General features: G+C 32.3%; 1 protein-coding gene across 1 annotated transcript in view; it reads right to left on the bottom strand.

The window, feature by feature from the left end:
• The window catches only part of pes (peste), a 47390-nt gene that overhangs the window by 13828 nt on the left and 16919 nt on the right, over window positions 1–16643 (bottom strand). The window contains exon 2 of the mRNA XM_075297437.1: window positions 7598–7954. Coding sequence (XP_075153552.1) covers window positions 7598–7723 — 126 coding nt within the window. The 5' untranslated portion in view covers window positions 7724–7954. The remainder of the gene's footprint in view (window positions 1–7597; window positions 7955–16643) is intronic.

Genomic DNA, 16643 nt, shown 5'->3' with positions numbered 1-16643 from the left:
ATGTTCTAAAAATTCTATTTTATTCATTTTATCGTTTTTTTGTTTTTCAAAACGTATTTGAACTTCTATCTATCCATTTATAAGTGATTGATGGATTTGATAGTTGTCTTATTTACCGAAATGAAAAGACAATGACATTTTGTTTCAAGTATCTCATTTTTTTATTTAATTGAACAGGTGTCTATGGAAAATTAATTCTTCATATGCGTTTATTCATAATATGCCAAAAATTGTTTTGTGAATTTCTTATCGCTAAATGAAGTCATTATTTTTTTTGTCTATTTCGCTTACATGGTAGCTAATAAAAGATAAAGTCATTTTGTTTGCCAAGTTAAAGCTTTGGCAAGTAACCCTTACTAGTTAGCCGGAAAATGTATTTTTTATACCCTCCACATAGGATGGGGGTATATTAACTTTGTCATTCCGTTTGTAACACATCTAAATATTGCTCTAAGACCCCATAAAGTATATATATTCTGGGTCGTGGTGAAATTCTGAGTCGATCTAAGCATGTTCGTCCGTCTGTTGATATAACGCTAACTTCCGAACGAAACAAGCTATCGACTTGAAACTTGGCACAAGTAGTTGTTATTGATGTATTTCGAATGGTATTGGAAACGGGCCATATCGGTCCACTTTTACGTATAGCCCCCATATAAAGGGACCCTCAGATTTGGCTTGTGGAGCCTCTAACAGAAGCATATTTCATCCGATCCGGCTGAAATTTGGTATATGGTGTAAGTATATGGTCTCTAATAACTATGCAAAAATTGATCCACATCGGTCCATAGTTATATATAGCCCCCATATAAACCAATCCCCAGATTTGACCTCCGGTGCCTTTTGGAGAAGCAAAATTCATCCAATCTGATTGAAATTTAGTACGTGGAGTGAGTAAATGGTCTCTAACAACCATGCAGGTATTCATATCAGTGCATAATTATATATAGCCTCCATATAAACCGACCCCGAGATTTGGTTTTGGAGGAACAAATTTCATCCGAGTCAGTTGAAATTTGGTACATTGTGCTAGTATATGGCCGTTAACAACCATGCCTAACTAGGTCCATATCGGTCTATAGTTATATATAGCCCTCAGATAAATCGATACCAATCACACAAAAAATGGTCCATATCAAGTTCATAATTGTATATAGGACCAATATAAGCGACCCCCATATTTCAATTCTGGCTCTCTAAGTACCGTGCAAAAGTCCATATCGATTCGTAATTATGTGTACACTCAAAAAAAAATGAACTCTCTATTTCACTAAAGCCAATTTAACTTTATTTTAGTTCATGGAATTATTATTTTTAGAGAAAGTTTTCTTTACTCTAATAATTTTTTGTTTACGTTAGTTAAATTCACTAAACCCGAAGAAAAAAATATACTCCAATGAAGCATAAAGATGAACTAAATTCGTGTCTTCCACAAAATAGTTCAGAATTTCTTTAAATTTGTAAATTTTACCAAAAATGCGTCCATCATGAACTTCGTATGTCACTAAAGACATTCTTACAATTTTGAACTCCAAGTTTTTCCTTCAAACTACAAAATTTTCTTTAACAAGTGAAAAAACTTAGTTATGTCTAATAAATTTTCTTGAATTTGTCGAAAAATATTTACTTATTTTTATGATATCGGCGTGATGCCAACGTTTGTAATACTGTTTAGTTAAAATTTTCTACAAATATTCAAAATTTTCTAAAATTAACCGAAAGCTTTCTTCGTGGTGGTTTCACTGCTTTTCAGTGCAGACTTCGCTATATATACCTTTTTTGTATAATATATACCACGTATGAACTAACTCAGAAAACGATGTTAAGAAGTTTTAAGATACCTTGCCATCGGTAAGTATTACCACAATCCAAGTAATTACATTGTGGATGACAGTCTTTCGTAGGAGTTTATACGCAAACCATGGTGGAAAGAATATAAGATTCGGCCTGGCCGAACTTACGGCCGTATATACTGGTTATTTATCTAAGCTTATTTATTATATACTTTTTGGGGTTATTAATCTAAGCTGATATCATTGGGGCCATTTCTATTGCCTTAGGGTCAGTGTCGAGAATTTTTAGTTGTATAGAACATTTTGTCAAAATTTTATTTCTATAGAAAATTTTGTAAAAATTTTATTTCTATAGAAAATTTTGTAAAAATTTTATTTCTATAGAAAATTTTGTCAAAATTTTATTTCTATAGAAAATTTGTCAAAATTTTATTTCTATAGGAAGTTTTGTCAAAATTATATTTCTTTAGGAAATTTTGTCAAAATTTTATTTCTATAGAAAATTTTGTCAAAATTTTATTTCTATAGAAAATTTTGTCAAAATTTTATTTCTATAGAAGATTATGTCAAAATTTTATTTCTATGAAAAAATTTGTTAAAATTTTATTTCTATGGAAAATTTTGTCAAAATTTTATTTCTATAGAAAATTTTGTCAAAATTTTATTTCTATAGAAAATTGTTTCAAAATTTTATTTCTATCGAAAATTTTGTCAAAATTTTATTTCTATAGAAAATTTTGTCAAAATTTTATTTCTATAGAAAATTTTGTCAAAATTTTATTTCTTTAGGAAATTTTGTCAAAATTTTACTTCTATAGACAATTTTTTCAAAATTTTATTTCTTTAGGTAATTTTGTCAAAATTTTATTTCTATAGAAAATTTTGTCAAAATTTTATTTCTATAGAAAATTTTGTCAAAATTTTATTTCTATAGTAAATTTTGTCAAAATTTGATTTACATAGAAGATTATGTCAAAATTTTATTTCTATAAAAAATTTTGTTAGAAAAATTTGTCAAAATTTTATTTCTATAGTAAGTTTTGTCAAAATTTTATTTACATAGAAGATTATGTCAAAATTTTATTTCTATGAACAATTTTGTTAGAAAAATTTGTCAAAATTTTATTTCTATAGAAAAAATTTTTTTAATTTTATTTCTATAGAAAATTTTTGTGCAAATTTTATTTCTATAGAAAATTTGTCAAAATTTTATTTCTATAGGAAGTTTTGTCAAAATTTTATTTCTTTAGGAAATTTTGTTAAAATTTTATTTCTATAGATTTCTAAATTATTTCTATAGAAAATTTTGTCAAAATTTTATTTCTATAGAAAATGTTGTCAAAATTTTATTTCTATAGCAAAATTTGTCAAAATTTTATTTCTATAGCAAATTTTGTCAAAACGGTTTTGTATGGAAAATTTTGGCATATTTTTTTTTCTATAGAAAATTTTGTCAAAAGTTTATTTCTATAGAAAATTTTATTTCTATATGAAATTTTGTCAAAATTTTATTTCTGTAGGAAATTTTGTCAAAATTTTATATCTAAAGAAAATTTTGTCAAAATTTTATTTCTATAGAAAATTTTGTCAAAATTTTATTTCTATAGAAAATTTTGTCTAAATTTTATTTCTATAGAAAATTTTTCAAAATTTTATTTCTATAGGAAATGTTGTCAAAATTTTATTTTTTTAGAAAATTTGTCAAAATATTATTTCTATAGGAAATTTTGTAGTAAATTTTGTCAAAATTTTATTTCGGTAGAAAATTTTGTCAATATTTTATTTATATAAAAAATTTAGTCAACATTTTATTTCTATAGAAAATTTTGTCAAAATTTTATTCCTATAGAAATTTGTGTCAAAATTTTATTTCTATAGGAAATTTTGTTAAAATTTTATTTCTATGAAAAATTTTGTTAACATTTTATTTCTATGGAAATTTTTGTAAAAATTTTATTTCTATGGAAAAATTTTTCGACATTTTATTTCTATAAAAGGTTTTGTCAACATTTTGTCAAAATTTAATTTCTAAAGAAAATTGATGTTCCTCTTAAATGGAGAGGCATATTTTGCAAAATCGAAAGAACAGAACATTAAGAAATCTACCAATCTACCAAACAGTAAAAAATCTACCATTTTTGGTAAAATTCTACTAACTGTGGTAACCGTGTCCGGAAGTGGTGCAAAATTGGCTCAGTTGTAATGCATTTTTCATGGGGCAAAAATCATCCATTGCATTCCTTTTGCATTAGTTCTTCCCATGTGAAGCTATTTCAGTATTTTGGATTAATAAAAAAATAAGGAAGCAAGCTTTAAAACATCAAATTTTTCTTAACTTTTTCGATTTTTATGTCTCCATAAAAACTTTTTTAATAATACTACAACTATTTTATAGCAAATTACATGCCTTTCGAGAAATAAATCGTTACACTGTTAAAATATTTTTTTTGCAAATGTTCATTTATTTGTCCTTACTGTGTTTATAAGCAGAGAAAAATATCAGAGACAGAGACAATTAAAACTTTTATTGAGGTTCAAAAAAAGTGAACTCTCTATTTCACTAAAGCCAATTTAACTTTATTTTAGTTCATGGAATTATTATGTTTGGAGAAAGTTTCCTCTACACTGAAAAAAAAGGATACCCGGTTCCAAAGATTTTGTCTTTACTTCAAAAAATTTGGTATTGATTCCGAGCCAAAGAAGCGGAGAATACAAGTAAGGATACTTTTAAGACACAATTCTCTTTTAAAATCGGGTTTTGTGTACTTGCTTCTAGGAAGCAAATTTTAATTTTTCGCTTTTTCAGCTTTTTTTTTCTTCATATGCTATCAAAGTCCTTTAAAAACAAGTTAACGACGACTTTATTTTCCAAATTAAGACTCGACTTCTAGTAGAAATTATGCTGTGTTTCAAGTAAAAACGTCTTTAAAATAAAGTGTTGAAAAACATGTCCTATATTTGAACGATTTTTTGCTTTATAGTCAAGATGCAAAAAAACAACAAATTTAAAGACAATTTCATTAAATTTAAAGATTTTTTCTAAATTATTAAAGTCAAGTTGATGTTAGCCCAAACATTTTTTCTTTCGTGTTATGATATCCATTTTTAAATCAAATCACTTAATTTTAAGGACAATACGACTTCATTGAAAAGTTTATCGACCTTTGGTCAAGGAAAAAATCTTTATACTAGAGAAATGCGTCTTCTATGCTAAGCAAAATTTGCATTCGTATTTTAAAGACATGAAATCTTTGACTTCACGACAATATTTTGTTCAGTGTACTTTAATAATTTATACGTTAGTTAAATTAACTAAAACCGAGAAAAAAAATATACACAAATGAAGGATAAAGATTAACTAAATTCGTGTATTCCACAAAATAGTTCAATATTTCTTTAAATTTGAAAATTTTACTACAAGTGCGTCCATCATGAACTTCGTATGTCACTAAAGACATTCTTGCAATTTTGGACTCAAATTTTTTCCTTCTAACTACAAAATTTTCTTTAACAAGTGAAAAAACTTAATTATGTCATAATTTTTTTTGTATTTGTCGAAAAATATTTACTTATTTGTATGACATCGTCGTGAAGCCAGCGTTTGTTATACTGTTTAGTTAAATTTTTCTAAATATATTCAAAATTTTCTAAAATTAAGAGAAATTTTTCTTCCTGGTGGGTTCACTGTTTTTTCAGTGCATAATTTTTTTTAATTAAAACTATAATTAATCACAAAAACTAAATGTATTTGTTAATGTTTTAATTGATTTTTTTAAATTGAAATAAAAAGAAGTCATTCGATGCCAAGGCAGGACTATAGGGCGGATGACCCATAAAAGCTATGCTTTGAGTGCTCAAAATTTCAGTTGTTTGAGCCGATGTATGAGAAGCTCGCATTGTCGTGGTGAAGAAAGATCCGTCTTCGGTGGTTGGAAGACAATTGGCAAACAAATGGTTGTATACCACTCAGAATAGACTCTTCTGCGGTTTCGAGTGGCACGATTGCCACATGTACAGTGTTTTCAAAAAACAGGCGATAATTTGTTTGGAGGTGCTTCATGCAACGAGCAACTTTTGTTGGATTGGGTCATCTTGAAACACCCATATAGTCGACTGCTGTTTACTTTCGGGCACCTACCATACATGCACGTTTTCGAAGCACCGCTATCGTATTTCATTCGACCAATCGACACGAGCCTTTTTTGAGTGATTGACAAATTGTGTAGGATCCTTGGAAACAAATTTTCGGGTCAAATGTTCATGCAATATTGAATGTATACTGGCCTCACTAATGTCTAAGCTTGTCTCAATCTCACGATAGGCCATGTGGTCTATTGACGATCTTGCAATATCAGTTGGTGCTCAGCATCAATGGATTCCGGAATAACATCCGATTTTGGGCGACCTTCACGAAATTCGTCTTGGAGTGAACTACGATTTCGATTGAGTTCTACATAAATTCCATAAACATTGGTTCTTGATGGAGCTTCATGACAAAAAATTGAATGAAGTTCGTCGATGCACTGTTATTGAGTTAATCCACGTGGAAAGTTTTAAAAAATATTAGCACGAAAATTTTCACGATTTTATTCCATTTTTTGGGTGAGATGAAACTTTTGCTGTTGCTGCAAAACAACACAAATAGCACTATTTTGTCTAAATGTTCTGTTAGGTATAACCTCAAAAATGTCAAGCTTTTGGGGTAGATCTGTGTGTTGGCATATTTCAACATTAGGGTTCCCCGATCCCGAAATATAAAAGGGAACTCTTGTATTTAGTGGCATAAAAAGAGTGAGACAACAGTTTAAATGCTTGGAAAAAGTGACACATTTGCCATTAAAATTATACAACGCTACCACCGCTTGGAGTACCCGATACTTTTTCGAGACCTCCATCAGTCAATTGCTATTCTAATGGACTTTTACAAGTTGTTATAGGGATACTTGTTCCCATGGAAATTTAACCGACTATCTAGCCTTGATAACTCATCCCTTTTGTTGGGTTTGGTATGTTAAATATGGCATTAGATGATTGATGGGAATTGATGGTTGACCTCAGAGAGAAATGCTTACTTCTCTCTGTCATTTCGATTTTCAGGATTGGGGCTATTTTCTATACAATTACTTGATCTTCTTATTCCAGACTTCAAATTTTCTGTCATGTCAAATACGACATTTTCTTGTAAAATCAATCTCAATTAAATTTAACCTTTAAACTTTTTGGCATATTTGACGATAGTAGCATGTTCCCGAAAGAAAGGCATAACATATCGATTTGGAACATCAATATTTACTCAACAAATGGAACATTCGCACGAGTTGAAATGGAATGACTTCTTATAAACTTCAAGCAGATAACAGGAAAATATTTGAGATGCTGGTGCCACACATCATCACACCATATTTATAGGTTCAATGTACCTTGAAGGCAAACGGGCGTACACTATGGAAAGGTAAGTGGCCTAGTATTTGTATAAAATTAATTTTAATTTTGCACTATATTATGATGGCCAAAGCCATTTGAATTTAAATTTTCTTTTATTTATTTTGCTGTTTGCAATCCCAGGGAGCAATGGGACGACAATAAGTCAACATAGTCTTTCTTTAGTACAACTCACTAACGCACACACAATTACCATAGTTATCGCACATAAAACGCAAAGATTTCGCATTTCACAAGATTAGATAAAAATTAAAATTAAAAAAAAAAAATCCCATACACAATAGAATGATTCGCACAAATGCTTTGGGTTTTGATGGAAGAAAAGTCCACAGCCAACATACAACAAAACCGTTCAAACTTACCTTTCCTCGCATTTCCGTAAACATTTGTATCCAATTAAGGTAGAGATAGACTCCTGCCAGGATCGATAGTAGGCCGAAGCCGATTATTAGAAAACGTTTCACACATATACATTGCCGTGAAGTCATAACGCTTCAGGAACCGGAAACTGACTAAAAATATTGCACGACAGCCTTTTACGATAATGTTTACATCGGGCAACGAGCGTCGGCAACGATATACGATAGCGCTTGTTCAACCTTGAAAATGGTTTGCTGAAATCCCCGTATGGACGATCTGTTTTGTTTTGTTATTTTTTAGCAACTGAGACACTTTACTCACACACTATTACAGTAGATGGCAAAAAGTAAGAGAATGAACTGTAAAAGAGTAAGAGAGAGAGAGAACTGTTAAGAATTATTACTTTGTATTTTTTTGGAATGATAGTGAGAAATAAGCAAAGAGAGTGTTAGAGAGAGAGTTTATGATTAACTTTCTGTTAACTTGATTACATTCTTGATATGAACACTGTCCATATTCTCTGTTGTTATATTCTCAGACAGACAGGTACAGTAGTAGCAGATAAGAACAGTTGGTTATGGAGGCCTTTTGTTTTTTGTTCTTATATTCATATTATAGTGCGGCAAATTATATATATTTCCCATTACACTGGAATACAAATTTGTATAGCCCCTCATATAATATGATCTGTTGTTATATGGATCATATGTGGTGAAATGTATAGGGTGTCATATATGGTATTTATGCCAAAGTTTTAGATGAATTCGAAGCGAAAATCTCTGATGTAAAAATATTTGTTGGTTTTTGTGCTGTCATAGCAAGATTTTGTTGTTGGGATTAATTGAAAAGAAAAAACTTTGCTTCTGAATTAAATCTTAAGCGAAGAAATTCCCTTTTGTTACAAAGATCTATTTTAAGAGAAAACAAACGTAAATAATCAGTTTTTTTAACTCAAATTAAAGCAGCTTTAAAGCTTTACTACAGCTACTGATGGTATTTTAAGCTTTTAAGAATATTGAATAGCTTGAATATGAAGAGCTCTATCTAAGTGTTAAAGTCTAAACAAAGAGTTTTGTTTCGGACATATAGCTATTTTGCAAACTTTTCTATGAGAGCAGACTTAAAGATTACAATCAAAATTAAAAAGTTGCCTTTTTCAAGAATTTACAAAATGAATTTTCAAAATGTCGTTTTGTCCTATATCTCAAGCTAATTACACGCTGAGAAGGAATATGATAACTTCGTTTTGCCGTTTTATCTTACATTTCAAGCTGATTACAAGAGCGAAATGTAATTATTTTCGGGATTGGGCAATTGGTGTTGTAATTTATCTGACTGCTCTATCGTAATTGTCCATCGATGTATCTATCGTAATCGTCCATCGATGCATTTTTGGCGATGAAGCTCCCTCAAAGACCAGTGTTTGTTGATTGTGTGGTGAATTCAACCCAGGTTGTAGTTCACTCCAAGACGAATTTCGTGAAAGTCGTCCAAAATCAGTTTTTATTTTGGAAACCATTGATGCTGTGCGCCAACTGATATTGCAAGATCGTCATATGGCCTATCGTGTGATTGAGACAATCTTAATTTTGTTACCATTGAATCCCACACAATTTGTCAATCACTCAAAAAAGGCTCATGTCGATTCGTCAAAACGATCGTGGTCCATCGAAACACGTTTATGACATCGTGACAGGGGATTAATCGTGGATTTATGCGTATGAGCCCGAAAGTAAACAGCAGTTGACTGTATGAGCCAAATCCAACGAAAGTTGCTAGGGCACGAAAAACTTCCAAGTAAATGATCGACTATTTTTTCGGAAAAACTGGACATGTCGCAATCGTACCACTAGAATAACGCAGAACATTTCTGAGTTGTTTGTTGCCAATTGCCTTCCAAGAAATCAGAAAACCAACCGCCGAAGAAGGGAGCCACCGTGGTGCAATGGTTAGCATGCCCGCCTTGCATACGCAAGGTCGATTCCTGCTTCGACCGAACACCAAAAAGTTTTTCAGCAATGGATTATCCCACCTCAGTAATGCTGGTGACATTTGTGAGTGTTTCAAAGCTTCTCTAAGAGGTTTCACAGCAACGTGAAACGCCGTCCGGACTCGGCTATAAAAAGTTGGCCCCTTGTCATCGTGCTTAACATGGAATCGGGCAGCACTCAGTGATAAAGGGTGATACGGTCAAAATTTGTTCAATATAAACTTGACGTATTTCTTTCAATTTTACATTTAAAAAACCTGAACACCTCTCATTTTGAAGGTGTGTGTGTGTAGAATGTTGCTCCTATTTTGATTTTGGAATTCACTCTTCAGTTGTCAAAATGCCGTCCAAGCAAGAAGAGCAGCGTATCAAAATTTTGCTCGCGCATCGCGAAAATCCGAGCTACTCGCACGCAAAGCTGGCAAAATCGCTAAAAGTTGCCAAATCAACCGTTACAAATGTAATAAAAGTGTTTGGGGAACGTTTGTCGACAGCCAGGAAGTCTGGATCGGGGGGAAATCGAAAACCCGAAGCCGCTGAGACGACAAAGAGAGTTGCCGGTAGTTTCAAGCGAAACCCTAACCTCTCTCTCCGAGATGCCGCGAATAAGCTGGGTGTATCGTCTACAACCGTGCATCGAGCCAAAAAACGAACCGGACTATCGACTTACAAGAAGGTAGTGACTCCAAATCGCGATGATAAACAAAATACGACGGCCAAAGCGCGATCCCGGAGGCTGTACACGACGATGCTGACGAAGTTTGACTGCGTGGTAATGGACGACGAATCCTACGTCAAAGCCGACTACAAGCAGCTTCCGGGACATGAGTTTTATACGGCAAAAGGAAGGGGAAAGGTAGCAGATATTTTCAAGCACATAAAACTGTCAAAGTTCGCAATGAAATATCTGGTTTGGCAAGCCATCTCTACCTGTGGCTTGAAAAGCAGCATTTTCATAGCTTCCGGAACTGTCAACCAGGAAATTTACGTGAAAGAGTGTTTGAATAAACGTCTGCTGCCTTTCCTGAAGAAACACGGTTGTTCCGTACTGTTTTGGCCGGATTTGGCATCTTGCCATTACGGTAAAAAGGCCATGGAGTGGTACGCCGCCAACAACGTGCAGGTGGTTCCCAAGGACAAGAACCCTCCCAACACGCCAGAGCTCCGCCCAATTGAGAAATACTGGGCTATTGCCAAGCGGAACCTAAAGATGACCAAAAAAACTGCTAAGGACGAGCAGCAGTTCAAGGCTTTCTGCGGGGAAGAAGGTGGACAAGGTGGCTGTACAATATCTGATGGCAGGTGTCAAGCGTGAGGCCCGGCAATTCGGATTTGGAAAAGCGAAAGCCGAACTGAATATTTTTCCTGAATTTTATACTAATTGAACTTGAAAAATAAATTTAATTTGATTTTTTTAAATAAACGATTTCACCGATTTACACGCGTTTTCCCTTGACCAATTTTTGACCGTATCACCCTTTAAATGTCAACTTTGACTTAAAAATTTGAAACCTTTTTTTATCAATGTCGGGTAATAAATCTTTGATCCTCTGAGTGTAATGCCTATAAGCATTTGCAATTTGGCGACTTTAATACTCAATGACACGTGAACATTTTCTCCTTGCTCCTTTTTAAGATTTTCTGAAAACCCTTTATTTTACATTTTAATCAAATAAAGAGCAAACCTTACTGAGAGACACTAAGAGAACCATTTTTGCCAACTCATTATGTACTCTTTGAAATTTGTTGTAGATTAGTGTTATTAACTCATAATCAATGGGAGTACTCTAGTTTTACAGTTATGTTAAATTCTAGTGAGCGATGATTAGTCACCCGTTTGCTTCATTTGTACTTGGTTGGTTACTCAATAGCATAAGAATTTTCATATTCCGATAAGGGTTTTACGATGCACTAACAGCTGGCCTACGGTATAATGAGATAAGTAAAGGTGTGCAGGGGGAAAAAACATTGAGATGGATCCAAATATTGTCATTGTCATGTAACTCACCACAATAAAATCTAATAATTTGTGTATTAAATATCGTATCGAAGAAATGCTTCCAATTCCAATAGGGTTGACCAGAGTAGCAATTACACAAGTAGTAAATCTATCCGCTGAGATATATATATTGCGCTTAAATAAAGCCTACTTAAGAAATTTCTACAATTATATTTCAATTTCCTCGATTTAAACTTTTACTTTAAGTTTTTGTTGGTGTTCTCGTGTACAAGTCAATAGAAATGCATACGAAAATACTTTGAATGATATGCATAGTAAATGATATAAGAATGTGTAAATGAATGATCCCTAGGGTGGGTACTAAGAAATAAAGTTGATTTTGTAAAGTAACTTATAAATTATTTTTAAAACTTTTTAAAATAAAACTTGCAGGGTTTTGTTATATTAAAGACAAAAGGGCTTACTTCAAATTTTTAACTTTAACTTAAGGCCCAAATTTTATAGGCGTTGGACCTAAAATTTATGGAAGCAATTTTTTAATGGTAATTTTTTACATTTTATTCCAGTAATAATGCTAATAAATCAAGTGACGTGACATTGACAACGAGATATGACCTTTTTATGAGAGTTTTTCTTCTCTTTACATGAAGTCAACAGAGATGATCCATAATAACATACAACCCACCCCAATGTTTATAAGTAACTACAGCTTTGACAATACCATTTACAATGAGGCTTTTTTTTGTTTGTTATAGGCTTTGTTATACTTGTTTTCGATTCCAACACTTAAAAGTTTGTAATTTACAATAATCATAAATCTCCTCAATTAAAGGGGCTGACGAAACAACCGAATACCATTTTATTATGTCAGTCTCTGTGAGGGCCAATGGAATATTCCTATTGCTTAAATGATAAACTTAATTGTTCAAGCTAATAGGAGATTATAGTTTAATTTATAATTTGTGCACAAAAAAAAAATACGTTATTAAAACGATACTAAAATTTACTTGTGCTTATTAGAAGAAATTTATTTTGGATTAATTTATTTTTAAAAATTTTGAAAAAATTTCCTCAAGCCAATTTTTGTTTATCCCAAGTATGGTACAAAAGTTTTATGAACTGAACATGAAAAAAAATTCTTTAGATACACAGAAAAAAAGTTCACTGAAATTTTTCCAATTAAAGTCTCAATTGTGTTTTAAAAAATATTCAAATAAAAATTTAATTGATTCAAAACAAATTTTAATTGAAACAAAAATCGATCACAAAAATTAAAAAAAAAGTTCACAGAAATTTTTTCAATTAAAGTCTTAATTGTGTTTTAAAACATATTCAAATAAAAATTTAATTGATTCAAAAAATTTTTTTTATTGAAACAAAAATCGATCACAAAAATTAATAGTATCCTTTAATTTTTTAATTATTTTTCTGTTTTTTTAAATGATACTATCATTTCTGTGATTGAAGACATTTCAATTAAAAATAAATTGATCCAATAATTTGTTTGTTTTTTTTTTATTGAAACTTCTTCAATAAAGAAAGTGGCAGTATCAATCATAGAATTATTTAGAAATAAAAAAATATACTTGATTAAAAAATGTTTTGTTTTATTTGACACTTTCAATTAATTTTTTAATTAGTTCAATTCAAAATTGAATTGATTTTGATCGAAAAACTGAAATAATGTTTTAATTGATTTGGGGCCAACGATTTTTATACCCTCCACCATAGGATGGGGGGGGGGGGGTATATTAACTTTGTCATTCCGTTTGTAACACATCGAAATATTGCTCTAAGACCCCATAAAGTTAAGGGTGATACGGTCAAAATTTGGTCAAGGGAAAACTCGTGTAAATCGATTTAAAAAATCAAATTAAATTTCTTTTTCAAGTTCAATTAGTATAAAATTCAGGAAAAATATTCAGTTAGGCTTTCGCTTTTCCAAATCCGAATTGCCGGGCCTCACGCTTGACACCTGCCATCAGATTTTGTACAGCCACCTTGTCCACCTTCTTCGCCGCAGAAAGCCAGTTTGCCTTGAACTGCTGCTCGTCCTTAGCAGTTTTTTTGGTCTTCTTTAGGTTCCGCTTGACAATAGCCCAGTATTTCTCAATTGGGCGGAGCTCTGGCGTGTTGGTAGGGTTCTTGTCCTTGGGAACCACCTGCACGTTGTTGGCGTCGTACCACTCCATGGCCTTTGTACCGTAATGGCAAGATGCCAAATCCGGCCAAAACAGTACGGAACAACCGTGTTTCTTCAGGAAAGGCAGCAGACGTTTATTCAAACACTCTTTCACGTAAATTTCTTGGTTGACAGTCCCGGAAGCTATGAAAATGCTGCTTTTCAAGCCACAGGTACAGATGGCTTGCCAAACTAGATATTTCTTTGCGAACTTTGACAGTTTTATGTGCTTGAAAATATCTGCTACCTTTCCCCTTCCTTTTGCCGTATAAAACTCCTGTCCCGGAAGCTTGTAGTCGGCTTTGACGTAGGTTTCGTCGTCCATTACCACGCAGTCAAACTTCGTCAGCATCGTCGTGTACAGCCTCCGGGATCGCGCTTTGGCCGTCGTATTTTGTTTATCATCGCGATTTGGAGTCACTACCTTCTTGTAAGTCGATAGTCCGGCTCGTTTTTTGGCTCGATTTGCAGCATCTCGGAGAGAGAGGTTAGGGTTTCGCTTGAAACTACCGGCAACTCTCTTTGTCGTCTCAGCGGCTTCCGGTTTTCGATTTTCCCTCGATCCAGACTTCCTGGCTGTCGACAAACGTTCCCCAATCACTTTAATTACATTTGTAACTGTTGATTTGGCAACTTTTAGCGATTTGGCCAGCTTTGCGTGCGAGTAGCTCGGCGAGCAAAATTTTGATAGGCTGCTCTTCTTGCTTGGACGGCATTTTGACAACTGAAGAGTGAATTCCAAAATCAAAATTGGAGCAACATTCTACACACACACCTTCAAAATGAGGGGTGTTCAGGTTTTTTAAATGCAAAATTGAAAGAAATACGTCAAGTTTATATTGACCAAATTTTGACCATATCACCCTTTATATACCTCAGATTTGGCTTGTGGAGCCTCTAACAGAAGCATATTTCATCCGATCCGGCTGAAATTTGGTACATGGTGTTGGTATATGGTCTCTAACAACCATGCAAAAATTGGCCCACATCGGTCCATAATTATATATAGCCCCCATATAAACCGATCCCCAGCTTTGGCTTGCGAAGCCTAAAAGACAAGTAAATTTCATTCGATCTAGCTGAAATTTGGTACATGGTGTTGGTATATAGTCTCTAACAACCATGCAAAAAATTGGTCCACATCGGTCCATAATTATATATAGCCCCCATATAAACCGATCCCCAGATTTGGCTTTCAAAGCCTTAAAGAGAAGCAAATTTCATCCGATCCGGCTGAAATTTGGTACATGGTGTTGGTATATGGTCTCTAATAAGCATGCAAAAATTGGTTCACATCGGTCCATAATTATATATAGCCCCCATATGAACCGTTCTCCAGATTTGACCTCCGGAGTCTCTTGGAGGAGAAAAATTCATCCGATCCGGCTGAAATTTGGTACATGATGTTGGCATATGGTCTCTAATAACCATGCAAAAATTGGTCTACATCGGTCCATAATTATATATAGCCCCCATATAAACCGTTCTCCAGATTTGACCTCCGGAGTCTCTTGGAGGAGAAAAATTCATCCGATCCAAAAATAATCTACCAAAAATCTACCATTTGTATAGAAAATTTTGTCTAAATTTTATTTCCAAAAAAAAATTGTCAAAATGTTATTTCTATAGAAATTTTTGTTAAAATTTTATTTCTATAGAGAATTTTGTTAAAATTTTATCTCTGTAGAAAATTTTGTCAAATTTTTATTTCTAAAGAAAATTTTGTCAAAATTTTATTTCTATAAATTTTTTTTTGAAAATTTTATTTCTATAGAAAATTTTATATCTGTAGAAAATTTTATTTCTATAGAAAATTTTATTAAAATTTTATTTCTATAGAAATTTTTTTTTTCAAAATTTTATGTCTATAGAAAATTTTGTCAAACTGAATTATATACGTATTCGATCTTTTTTGATTTAGTATATACCACGTATGGACTTACATACAATTTAGAAGACGGTGTTAGGAGGTTTTAACCCAAATATGCCGACCGTACTACATGTAGTACACCTGTTATGTTCAGTTTTCTGCGTTTACATTTTCTAATCTACTTGTTGGTGTGCTACAGAAAATAACGGCCCGTCGGCATATCTGGGTTAAGATACCTTGCCATCGGCAAGCGTTACCGCAACTGAAGTAATTCGATTGTGGATGGCAGTGTTTCTACGCAATCCATGGTGGAGGGTACATAAGCTTCGGCCTGGCCGAACTTACGGCCGTATATACTTGTTTTCTTTACATTTAGTTCATTTTTTGAGGGAAGAATTTCGTACTTAAACAATGTCAATTAATTTTCGTTAACAGCAAATTATGAAAGTCTCAAAAAATGGAATTGAATTTGTTTATTTTCGCATGAGTTGTTTTTTTTTCCATAAAACTGCTTATCGTTTTTCTGTGTATATGAAGTTGGTGAGAAAAATATTAGTTTCGTTCAATTTTAGTTAATTTTTTTTTTTTTTAATTCGGTCTTGTATTAAATTTTATATATTTTTTGAAATTAAAGTGTGTTTTGATATTTCAAAGATATGTATGTAATAAATAATTAGTATTTAATAATATTTTTTTCATTTAATTCAATAAAATGCATGTGACTACCTTATTTAAGGATATATAAAGAATGATTTTATTATATTCTAGGAAATTAACTTATATTGAGGTATTTTAAAATTAAAGCAACTTATAATCTTTAAGAGTATCACAAGAATTTATAGTGAATTGATAAGATTTCCTGAGAAAATAATTGAGGTCAAGTGTATGTTGGGCATTCCATGGACGTTCATCATCAATCAAATATTTTTAAAGAGGTTACTAATGTGTCTTTGGCTCAACACCAAAACTTTAAATAAATATCAAAATCGGGTTTCTTTCATTGGATGCAGTTTCTGGGAAATATTATAAAAACTGTTATTAAAGAT

This window comes from Haematobia irritans, chromosome 2 (genome assembly GCF_050003625.1).
Source record: "Haematobia irritans isolate KBUSLIRL chromosome 2, ASM5000362v1, whole genome shotgun sequence".
NCBI lineage: Eukaryota > Metazoa > Arthropoda > Insecta > Diptera > Muscidae > Haematobia > Haematobia irritans.
The sequence above is the reverse complement of the archived record's forward strand: the minus strand, read 5'-3'. Positions and strand labels throughout refer to the sequence as shown.